Genomic DNA, 12,333 nt, shown 5'->3' with positions numbered 1-12,333 from the left:
GTTTTTTTAAGTTTTTGGAGACAATATTTGTCAAACAAACAGCAGCAGCTTCGCTAAATCCAAATTGCACTAGCATAAACTATTCCGAATTTGTTTTCGATTTAATTATTTTTTAAAAACAAAATTTTCACAATTCTGATTTGAATCAATTACCAGCAACTATGTAAACTGTCAACATTTTCATATGTAAATGTCAAAAAAGTTCTGCGCCATTTTGAATTCCATTTTTATCACCCTCTCGCATACACAGACCTTGGGCACGATAGGTGGATCGGGTTTGACAGCTCTAATGGTAATCCGTGCAACCTGGTCCAGTGGGCTGTCTGCGCCGTACAATAGCGCCACTAGTGTGTGCATTCTCTCCGTACAGCGCCTTTATTTGTTGTTCTTTTTTTAGATGCTCATCACGCTGTAGTGTAGGTTATTGTGTGTGTTTCGTTGTTTTTTTTATTTCTTTCCATTGCGACTGGTTTTTGTGAATGAAAGTGATGCGTTTTTAGTGTCTGGTGTGTTTTGTTTTTCTCTTTTCCTTTCCCCTTCCTCATTTAATTAGATCCTTTTCATCCCCCGCCCGCCCCGGTTCCGTCCCACAATCCCATCATCATCCCTGTCAGACGTCTGCGTGAGTAAGGTGCTTTTCAATTACAAAAAAAGGTACCGAGCGATTGATTCAAAAAAAAAAGGTGGGTGGGTCACCGTTGTTACAACGGGGCTTAAGTGGGTAAAGGCAGTGCGTTTGCCAACCCCTTGGATCGCCACCTAGTGGCGACTGTTCTGTCACAATTCAGTTGGACGGAATTTTATCAGCTATCCGGCGTGTGTGTGTCAAGCGATGGCACACCTGGACGTACTGGGTGCGATGGTCGCATCGTTGGTGCTGCTGATGTTTAGCAGCGTTACAACATTCAACCTGGAAACGCGCCACTTGCTGGACAAACGAGGGTTACCCGGTTCCTACTTCGGGTACTCCGTCGCCGGTCACAGTCAGCGTAGAGCTGCCGGAAACACAACCACCTGGTAAGTGCACCCCGGGGATGCAACAGACACCCATTTTGCCGTTATTTGTAAATGCAAATAATGGTAGCGAAAAACGATGCAGCCGTGTGCAGCGGTGTGAATGAGATGGATGCATCCGATGATGCATGTATAATGCGCGAAGACAACGGAAGACACTAACTCGTTTTTTTTCTCTTCTTTCTCGCAAAACGAAACTTGTTTCTCGAACGAAACACTCCCTCTGCCCCCTCCCCGATAGGATGCTGGTGGGCGCACCACTCGGCCAGAATCTGCAGCCCGGTTCGAACCATTCCGGTGCGCTGTACCGGTGTCCGATTACGCTTGCCTCGAACGACTGCACGCAGGTCATCACCGATGGTCACCGGAGTAAGTTCATCCGCTTGAATTGTAGCTTCCAGCCTTCCTTCCTTGCCAGTGTCAGTCGGAAATGCCCGGCACTATTGCGTGTGTGGGTCGATCGGTAGAGGGCTTTTTTTAAAAAAGGGTGTGTACAGTGGAATCTGTCTGGTAGGCTTTTTTTTGGTGGGACTAGGGTAGTAGTTGGTTGTGTGGTGGAGGAAAAACAGTAGCTCAAATCGTTTGTAGACAACAACAAAAAAACCGAAGCAAAAATTTTATTTTAATTTTGCTATTTATCCCAAACCCCCCGCCCGGTACATTGGTAGCGATATTATCATGACTCAACGCTGTTTTTACCCCTCCGTTTTATTGCTAAAAACAACGCTGTAACAGTAGCAGAACACAGCTCCGGTTACACGCGACGAGACGGCGCCTCCGAATCAAGGAAACGCAGAAATTTAATGTTTTCCCAAACTCTCAAGCAGCGCAGGCATCCTCAACATTCAAAACTTCAATCAAAATCCGTATCCGAAGCAAGCCTGGATAATAATAACATACTTCAGGGGCCACGCACCGGCACCAAATTCAATCTAACGTTGAGTTCTTGGTTCTACAAGAACCAACAAAAAAAAAACAAAGAAACAATCTCCTCCAAATAGGAGGACTTCTTGCAGCTGAGTAACCGTTTGGCTATTATTGGTCCCATATCCACTTGAACCGCGATGGGATGATCTCATCGTTAACCTAGTGAAGCAACAGCAGCACCAGCAACTCATCTTCATCATCGCTATCCGTACCGGATTATTTCCAGATGTCTTCGAAACGTGTGCATCCCAATAATTTCCCCCCCGGGGGGAGAAACATGCACCACACAGCAAAGGAATATGTGGTATTGTTATTGTTTAATGTATATATTTATATTAAAATTCCTCCTAAAAGCCTCAAAGCCGATCATTAAAACTGTGGCTGCTGCTGCTGCATCCGTGTGCATCCTCTATGCAAAAAAAAACCCCGGTCACAAAGGCATGGTTTCGCGAAACTCGCCTTGAACGTGTTGTTTTTATTTCTCTTACGTACATTTCCGTTTAAATTCATAATGACAAATGCTAGGCAAACAGTTTGCACATTTTGGTTGGGGGGCGACTCACCACGAACGCACGATGTGTGCCCCCGTGGAGAAGGGGACGTTTTATGTTTCTTCGTTACATGATGCCATGAGACCTTCTCACCTTCAACGTCTGCTCTCACTGCCTGCGAATGCGGGGGGAACACTGTTTTGCTATGCTCGCTGCCCTTAAGGAATGTGCCTAAGTAGAAGCGTTCTCTCGCCTCGTACGCGTATACGCGAACAATAGAGAATTTAAAGGGTTATGTACAGTGGAGTAAGCGGACGGCCCGGTGGTGCATGTAATAAACGGTGCCGGTCCACACAGCAAGACCGAGTTCAAATCCCATCCCGACCGTTCCCCCGCAGCAAAGAATGGCTATCCGGCTACGTGGTAAAATAAGTCTAGTAAGCCAGAAATGGCCAGCGTTTACCTGTAAGGTCGTTTAAGCCAAGAAGAAGAAGAAGAAGAAACTGAGTAAAAGTGAGTGAGTGAGTTTAATCCGTGCATAAGGAGTTTATGGTTTCAACTCAGCATAACGGAATTTTTATGATTCTTTTACTCACTCTCTCTCTCTCTCTCTCTCTCTCTCTCTCTCTCTCTCTCTCTCTCTCTCTCTCTCTGTCGATTAATGACTCACTCCTTGGTGTTTTTACTCACTCACTCTATCTGTGCCGACTAACGACTCACTCTTTCTAGGAGTAATTATAACTCAAAAAATAAATTTTATTTCATAAATTGTAACATATGTTTTGTTGAAATTAAATACAGTTTGACGCCAAAAAAAAATTACAGCCAGTCATGAAATAAAAATTTTTGAATAATTACATTCAAATTAATTACCTTTACACAAAATTGTAGCGATTTAAATAATAATAATTTAAACCACTGCAGTAGAGTGATTTAAATCCCAAAAAGAGTAACAAAACACTTACTCACTCTTATTGCGTGTGTTGAAACGCAGAAAAGAGTGAGTCATTAGTCCGCAGAAAGGGAGTGAGTGAGTGAAAACCCCAAGGAGTGAGTCACTAGTCGGCAGAGAAAGAGAGTGAGTAAGTGAAAACGTCAAGGAGTAATTAAAGCACTAAATTAAAGAGTAATCATTTTATGACTCTCAAAAGAGTGAGTAAAAGATTCAAATCCTTATAACCACTCTTCCGCTCTCTTTCAACTCTCTGAAAAGAGTTAGTATTCTCATCTCTAATGTGAAACATTAATGCTGTGGGATTAGAAAGATGCCAAATGCTTTCGGGTTCGTGCTTAAAAAGAGATTTTTTTTAGATGCTTCTTGGAATCAGCTTAGCTAATTGGAATTTTATTGCCCTACATTACATCGTATACTGTCCTTTTTCATCTCCTCCCCCCCCCTTTTTTTCTTCAAACACCCAAGCACCCACCGGAAAGTACGTTCCCTTTCGCGATGCGTACAGTAAGCGTAAGTTTAAGGCTCGTTTTTTTCCATTTTTGTTCTTCTTTGATTTCTCGTTTTGCTAGCTCTTATTTGTTTCTATTAGTTTTTGGATTAATTAATTCTTATGTTTGTCTTTTTTTTTCTCTCTCTCTCATTTTCATACATACAAAAACCACACATACACACATTCGTTACAAATTAAATACATTTACACTGCACAAAGTACACATAAATCATCAAAAACAAAAAAAAAAGGAAACACAAAAACTACTTACCAAAAAAAAAACCATTCAATCGTTGTTCTTGTTTAATGATGTTTTTTCTTCTTTAAATGTTTCTCTTACCCTCTTTATTACGACATCAAATAATGCAATATCGATATCGTAATCTGTTTCTGTTCTGTTAGTCGCCGCATGGCTGCTCGCTCGCTCCATTAAATTCACCTTTTCCCCTTTATATCGTTGTATTACATGCATATTTACTTGCTCCACTTTTTACACATTACATGGTTATTCTTTAGCAAAAAAAAACATTAGGTGTTTTGTGGTAAAAAAGGTTTATTTGCGGCACGCCACGTGCGAAACGAGCGTGAGTAGGTTTAGGATTAGTTTTCTCTAGTTGCATTTGCTTACAAAATCATACTTCGCTTTCTTCTCCCCTTTTTTCTTGCCGTCCGTGCATGCGCTTTTGCCTGTATCATATCGCAGCATCGACAAACAGGCTTACTTTAATACTAAATAATCGCTTTTAATTAGAATGTTTTTAAAGCGGCTTCCTTCTTTATACTTTACTTGCTTGCTTGCTTGCTGAAAAAATAAATTAAAAGCGAATGAAACGCCCGTGTAATCTATAGGATTAATTAAGAATTATTGCCTGCCCGTTAATAGTTTTATTTAATTTTCCTACATCATCCAAATAATCTAGGTACCGGCATTGCTAGTGCTCGTATGCATCGTTTGGTGTTCTGTTGAGCGAATGTTGGGTGAAACGAAACCTTTGTTAGCTATGTTACGTATTTGTATGCCAAAAAATAAACAATTTTTTATTTATTTTATAAGTTTATATGTTGGTTTTTGCCATTTACGTTTGCATTATGCGTGTTTTTTTTATTATTATTTTTTTTTTGGTTTGATTCTAACTAACGCATCGAATGACCTTACCCCGTTGAAGGGCACGCCACTGTGTGAATTATGCTGGTAGTAATATATTTTCCCCCTTCCCCCCCCAACCTTGTAGCGGACGATATTGATGATGAGGATGGTACGGGTGACTCAGATAACCTTCACGAGCATCGGCTAGAGCCGCCCGGAAAGGATGAAATCAAGAACAACCAGTGGTTGGGTGTGACGGTGGAAACCGGTGGCCAGGAGAACAAGGTAAACAACGTTCGTATATGCTGATAAATGACGCGGCGGCTGCCTATTACTAATGTGTGTTCTCTCGCTTTTTAGATCTTCGTCTGTGCTCATCGTTACATTAAGATTAACAATCCCCAGTCGCTGGCGTACGCAGCGTCCGGACCCGGTTCCACCGGGCTGTATCTCGGTCAGGGCGTTTGCTACGTGCTGAATGAAGATTTTTCCTTCGGTTTCGCGGTCGAGGTTTGCCGTGGCCGGTCGATCGAGCGCGAACATCAGCAGTACGCTTTCTGCCAGTCCGGCACGTCCGGTGCGGTCCTGCCGGACGGTACCGCCCTGATCGGAACGCCCGGCGCAATGACGTGGAAGGGCACACTGTTTAACGTAGCGATCGAGGGCGGCTTTCTGTCGCGTGACAAATTTCAGTACTTCGCACCGCACGACAATCTGCATTCGCCCGTACCGAACTACAGCTATCTCGGCATGTCCGTCACCGGTGGTCGATTTTTCGGCGAGTACATGGCGTACGCGGGTGGTGCCCCACGGGCCGCGCAGGGTAACGGCGAGGTCGTTATCTTTGCGAACCGTTACAAAAAGAATCCATTCGATCATGTCGTTTCGTTGCGCGGCGAACAGTTTGGTTCCGGGTTCGGCAGTACGCTCGCTTCAGCGGACATCAACGGTGATGGGTAAGGCAAAAAAACCGAAACATTTCATATCGATTGCCACGATTATTATATTCGCTTACTGCGATTCGATATACTGTGGTTCGCTTTTTGGGTACTAATGTACGGTGAAATGCTGTAGCTGTCATAACCGGTTATGTTGTTCTTTTACAAACATAGCTCGATAAACAGTGTTTCTTTTTATCAGATTCAGTGATAAGCTGCACCAAAACGAGTTAATTCTCACCGAAGCTACGCTCTCTCGCTCTCGCTCAGTAGATGTAGATGCTGCTGTTTTATCTTTCGGTCTGCTGACGCTGACTATAGTTGCGTCTCTTTCACTCTTACATTGAAAATTATTTAAATATATATATGCGCGCTTGCTACGCACGTCAAGTTAAACAAGCCGACAAGATTTGATATTTAATCTACACATTACGATGGCTTCACCTTTTTTTTAAAAAAAAAAAAGGTTTTTTTGAAGGGTTAAAACATGTTAGACTGAATAATTTTTAATTTTTTTAGCAAATTCACCATTTAGTGGAGGAAAACCTAAATACACTTGGGTTGGGGTTGGACCTAGAATAGTTATTTCTTGTTTTTTCCTTATCTGGCGCAATGCTGTGTGCGAATGTTCTCTGTTCAATATTTGTTTTTGTTGATAATCCTTGTGTGTACGATTGGAAGTCGATTTCATGCATAAGAATTTTACAAACCAAGCCTGATATTGGTATTTATCGCTTCTGAAGAAAACGGTGCTTGCGCAACAAGCGACGGATGACGGTTAAATGGAAAGTACTGTTTAGAGGGAATAACCCCTAAACCATAATAAGCAGCGAATATGAAATAACCATATTTCCTACAATAAATATGGTTTTGATAAGAATGTTACGATAAGAATTTACCATTTGTAGGAATATGTTGCCCCTGCGGAATGAAGTTGTGAACTCAATAATCACCATCTTTCTTTTGGTTTCCTTTTTTTTGCTTTGCAGACGGCTTGATTTGCTGGTGGGTGCACCGAACTATTTCAACCGTACAGATGGTGGTGCCGTATACGTCTACCTAAATCGTGGCAGCAGCTTTGTGCAGCAGTACGATCAACGGTTGACGGGCCGGCTAGAGTCACGGTTCGGTACGGCCATTGCTAACTGTGGCGATCTGAACCATGACGGGCTGGATGATATTGCGATCGGTGCACCGTACGAAGCATCCGGCACCGGTCGGGTGTATATCCATTTTGGCACGAAAGATGGCGCACTGTCACCGGAACCGGTACAGACGATCGATCCGACCGAGCTGTTTGCGAACGGTGGCCGTACGTTTGGGAGTTCGCTTGCCGGGGGTCATGATCTGGATGGGAACTCTTACCCGGATCTGATCGTTGGGTCGTACGCTAGCGATCGGGTGAATGCATTGTTCGCCCGACCGATCATTAATATCCGTACGTACGAAGAGCAGCAACCGATCGAACCGTCCTCTATCGATCCGACGCGTATCGGGTGTACGAGCGATCCGACAGCAAACGTCACGTGGTAAGTTTTGGCTTTTTTATTAGCTACTGTTTTAAATTTCAAGTCGATTTTTCTAACTGATTGCTTCCCGGTTTTTAGTTTCACCTTCCAAGCGTGCAGTGCGGTTGATGATGCATCATTAAACGACGGTGACGTGATGGCCGATTCAACGCTTCAGCTACGCTGCACCATACAGGCGGAAACGTTCTTGAAAGAGCGAAAATTTTCGCGCGTTTATTTCGGCACGGGTGTAACGCCACCCGGCGGTAACGAGACGGGCAGTAACGCAGCATCCTTATCCCGCACGAATATTCTCCGCCGACGGTTCCGGCTGGCAGTGAATGGGAAGCCGGTATGTCACGAAGTGACCGCCTATCTGAAGGAAGGTACACGTGACATACAGAACCCGATCCAGTTCCGCATCAGCTACACGCTGGACGAGGAGCGTGAACATGGCCGCGGGGGTGGACGGGCCCGTAGCCGCATGGAGCGTGATCTGCCCCGGTTGGAACCGATCCTGAACCGGACCGCAGCCGAACGGACGTTCACCATGCCGTTCCAGAAGGATTGCGGAACGGATGGGATCTGCCGGTCCGCGCTTGCCATCCACAGTGCGGCCGTCGTTGGATTAACCCGCGGTCAATCGGGTAGTGAGGCCGGAAACGACTATCAACTGGTGGTTGGACTCGATCGCACACTAACGCTAGCACTCACCGTCCAGAATAAGGCCGATTCGGCGTACGAAACACACCTTTATGTGGTGCATGATTCCTCCCTCACATATGCCGGTTCGAAGGTAGGGGTTTTTTTCTTTTTTTTATGCAAGGAAAACCCCTCTACATCCCTCGTTTTTTTTTTATTCGTCAGGGTTCGTCAGTCTGCGGTGCACACAATGCAACGGTGGTCGACTGTAGTATCGGCAACCCGTTGAAGCGGAACGGTGAGGTGCAGCTGTCGCTACGGTTCGATGCCCGTTCGCTCGAGGAGTACGGTTACAGCAATGGACCGAACGGTATCACGCATACGGTCGGTATGGCAGTGTTCGTTAACACTACGTCGCAGGATACGGGTTCGAAGACGCGCACCGCCCTGAACCTACACATACAGCGTGTGGCGAAGGTTAGCATGAGTGGCAAAGCGCTGCCGGAACAGGTGTTCTACGGTAGTGGTGATGCGCAGGTGATGGGTGAGAGTGCGATCCATTCGCTGGATGAAATCGGCATGTCTGTCGAGCACAAATATCAGGCAAGTGTCCAGCACATCTTCTGTGGGCGATAAGCAACCAATATTTTGATTTTAACTCCTCTCTTGCTTCCTTTCGTACTCGTGTTTTAAACATCCCTCATGTGTCTTAATGTTATCCTTGTCTCTTGTTTTATCCTTTTCCTTCACTTCCGCTTTGAGTTTACGTTAGTATTGTTAATTTTTAGTATTAGTTTTAGGTTTATAATACATACAATACAATACATACAAGGCAGATACATGTAATAATAATAATAATAATATTAACTAATGGAATTAACATTTTCTTTCTCTGGAATAGATATATAACGACGGTCCATGGCGGGCACCATACGTACGGTTGGAAATTGATTGGCCGCTGCAGGTAGCAAACAATAAGCCACAGGGCAAGTGGTTGCTGTACCTCGACGCCCTACCAATGCTAGACATGTCCGGCATTATGGGTGACGGGCGAAGTCCCTGTGAAGTGTTGCCCAAAAACGAACCGGACGGTGCGGTCGTGCCGAGTAATGCTGCATCGCTGGTCAATCCGCTCGGTCTTCCGGACGGGGCGGGCAGTACCGCACGCTCACAAATGCGCTCCAACTACACGCAAATGCGTGCCCAACGTATGCGGCGTGATCGGGCAATGGTGTTGCGGCCCCAAACTACGGACGGTGCGGTACAGATGGACTGTGCCAGCCAAACAGCAAAGTGTGTACGTATCGTGTGCAAAATCCACGACCTTGGTCCGAAAGCGCACGCCCTCGTTACGGTGACGGCCCGGCTGTGGAATGCAACGCTGGTCGGTGACTATGCGCACGTCGATCTGGTCCGGATCGGTTCGAACGCCCGGTTCACGGTGGAGGGTTTAGACGAGCTGGTGGACCAGTCGCAGCATCCCACCAGCCTTACCGTGCGCACCGAAGCCTTCCCCGAGATGGGACCACCGATCGTAGCAATGAATGTGCCATGGTGGATCATACTACTAGCGGCGATTGCCGGCCTGCTTGTCCTCATTGCCGTCACCTACATCCTTTACCGGTGTGGATTCTTCCGCCGGAAGCGTCACACCGGTGAGGATCCGACGCTCAGCGGTAATTTGGAACGGCGCCGCGATCCGACCGGTGGCGCTTACGATGAACTGAACGACACGAACGGTAGCGGAGGGGGAACGGCTGAAAGGAAACCGTTCCTCGGTCGTCGCTCTTGAAACAAACGACCCGCGGGGGGGGATTTCCGTGCTTGTGGCGTGATCACCACCAGACTGCAGAGCATTCTATTGTGCCATTTTCTTATAAAAAAAACACTCCCTCTTCCTCTCTCACTCTCTTTTTTCCCCAAGCTCCCATTTTACCCCTTATTGTAATACGCGGTAAAGGTAGAGGGAAGGGGGGGGGGGGGGGGAAACGAGTTAGATAGAAGGGTGGAAGGGGGATAGTAATGTTTGTTACTTAACGGAGAAGCAAAGGTTTTTGGCGCCTGCTTCATCAAACAGCGTTGTGCAAGTTGATTTCAAACGGCAATATCAGCAAACGATATTTGCAAGACGCAACCGCTTAAACGGCTAGAAATGTAACTATAATAATTATTATATTTTATATAAATTTATATATATGTATACAGGAGCGGCCCCGGTTGTGATGCCGGTCTTTTACAAAATAGGACCGGTATTAAAAAGCCCATCCGGGGACAACGTTCCAACTACGTGGTAATAATTCTCTAGAGGTAGCTAGTTGCAGCCCACATGCCCTAGTAGGTGGTAAGGCGAAGAAAACAATAATAATATATAGCTGACTTTTGGTTAACGAAATAAAAAAAAAAACAAATCGTAGATTAGTTAGCTGAAGACGATTTACCATACCCGTCGTTTAGGGATATTAGAATAGTTCTGATTAAAGGGATCGCCCGGGGGGAAGAGGGAGGAAGGAGGAAAAGGGAAGACAAAAAAAAGCTTGGGACAAGGGTCATATACTGTAGGTATTTCGAGGCGTGTTTTTACCTTGCCAAACGATTCGAATATAGTAATGTTTAAAATATGAAACGCTTCACGATTGGATCTAGGTGCTGTATAGGTTTAAGCGTAACTAGCAGCTATAAAAGTTAGTGTTTTACCTTTCTTCTTACCACAGCCCGGTAATGTGCGTTTGTGCGTGCGAGTCTGTTCGACTGACACTATATACAAAAAAAACCCACTTGGCAGGAGTTGACCATTGTGCTGTGATGTCAAACTCATATAGGCTCGCGATCCTTACATTAATTTCAGTAACTACAAGAACTTCATCCTATAATCGGAAACGGTTGAAAGTTTAAGCTGTTTCATTCAATTTCAAGCGTGTATAACTATTAGTTCGTTGAAATATTTGGTTTCAATGGATGCAGCAGAGTTGTTAAAAAAAAGCTTCAAACTTTTGTCGATAACTGACGGACGGCTAATTATTGGAGAATTCCAAAGTACCAGAGCCGAATCCGATTTTCTAGCGCCGAAGTCACGGTAGATTCATAACTTCATTTTGAATTTCCCATAGCTATTCCATTCGTATTTGTTTTTCAATAATCTGGTTTCAATAATTGAAGTTCTTCTCTATTCTTTCTTGGACCTCGCGGGTCATATGTTTGACATGTTTGCAACTAGCGTCACTTGCGATTATGTCGCCATTTTGGAGACTCCCCGATTCGCATTGGTTGTCAGTATTAGGAAATAGTAAAAAAAAAAGCAAATACCGGGTTCAAAGAAAAAAGATATGTGCCTTTTATAAAACATTTTCCAATATTCTACTATCGATTTGGAATGCAAACGAACGGAAGGAGAAGAGCTGGTATGTTTTATTGTTAGATTTCCGTATCGTTACCGCTGGATAGTGGATACAGCTGGAAGGTGGTCTTATTGCAACAGTTTAAAGTTTCGAAAGTTGAATACGTAATTAGTGGAATTTAGTTGAAATAGCTCAAGACTTTATTCGCTTGTTCTTTTTGTCAAGGCACTCTATTCGCTCGCATCGGTCAATGCTTGAGAGCGGTGCAAAACGAAGACTATGAGATCACCTTCCTTACATATGGTTAGTAAGAATTACTTAAATGCAAACCATCCATCCTTCTGGTACGGGATCTTAGAACCCCGTACGGTAGATTAATCGCGAGCGACTGACAGTGGTTTAGGGTTCTTTCTTTGAAACCTGTCTGTTTTAAAAAAAATGTGCTATGTGCTACTACAATATGTTCCAATCAAAGTGTCCTTTATTTTACGCCCCATTCAAGCGGTAGCATTGAATGTACAGTGTTCGTTCGTATTCCATCCATTAATAAAGAAAAACTTATTTACTTTTTAGACAGCTGTACAATTAATCGTGATTAAAATTGTAATTTCCCGAAAAGAAATTTCCTGTAGCGTACTAACCGACTTGCGCTAATTACTATAGATTATATCTGAATCTATCAACCTCGATTCCTTGGAAGGAAATCTTCTTTATCGATGAAATCTTCACCTCCTACACTGTCTAAGGTACGATAAACTTATTATCGTCTGGTGGTCCTGGTCACCGCATCACCTGAGTGACACTGGACGACCGAACCCGCAAAGCCTCCACATGGACAGACGAGACATGAACGATTCCTCCATCATAAGCAATTCAGATGACTGCCACGCCACGTATCTAAGTAAGTTTAGCTTAAAAAACAGTATCTCAATTCTTTCCAGAACAC

General features: G+C 44.4%; 1 protein-coding gene across 3 annotated transcripts; it reads left to right on the top strand.

The window, feature by feature from the left end:
* Positions 1-225: 225 nt before the first annotated feature.
* LOC125767223 (integrin alpha-PS1) lies at positions 226-10,032 on the top strand. 3 transcript variants are annotated; one of them, XM_049433979.1, is made up of 10 exons: positions 226-416; positions 615-1,017; positions 1,256-1,383; positions 3,853-3,897; positions 5,110-5,249; positions 5,325-5,920; positions 6,892-7,431; positions 7,510-8,206; positions 8,278-8,655; positions 8,954-10,032. In XM_049433979.1, the coding sequence occupies exons 2-10, from the start codon at positions 833-835 to the stop codon at positions 9,842-9,844; spliced, it is 3,600 nt and encodes a 1,199-aa protein (XP_049289936.1). In that variant the 5' UTR covers positions 226-416; positions 615-832; the 3' UTR covers positions 9,845-10,032. The 3 variants fall into 3 exon arrangements, with proteins under 3 accessions (XP_049289936.1, XP_049290781.1, XP_049291643.1); XM_049434824.1 differs by lacking the exon at positions 3,853-3,897 and having other exon boundaries at positions 227-416; XM_049435686.1 differs by lacking the exons at positions 226-416; positions 615-1,017 and having other exon boundaries at positions 1,258-1,383; positions 1,683-3,897.
* Positions 10,033-12,333: the final 2,301 nt, after the last annotated feature.

This window comes from Anopheles funestus, chromosome X (assembly GCF_943734845.2).
Source record: "Anopheles funestus chromosome X, idAnoFuneDA-416_04, whole genome shotgun sequence".
Taxonomy (NCBI): domain Eukaryota; kingdom Metazoa; phylum Arthropoda; class Insecta; order Diptera; family Culicidae; genus Anopheles; species Anopheles funestus.
Note: the sequence above shows the minus strand (reverse complement) of the source record. Positions and strands in the feature narration are given on the sequence as shown.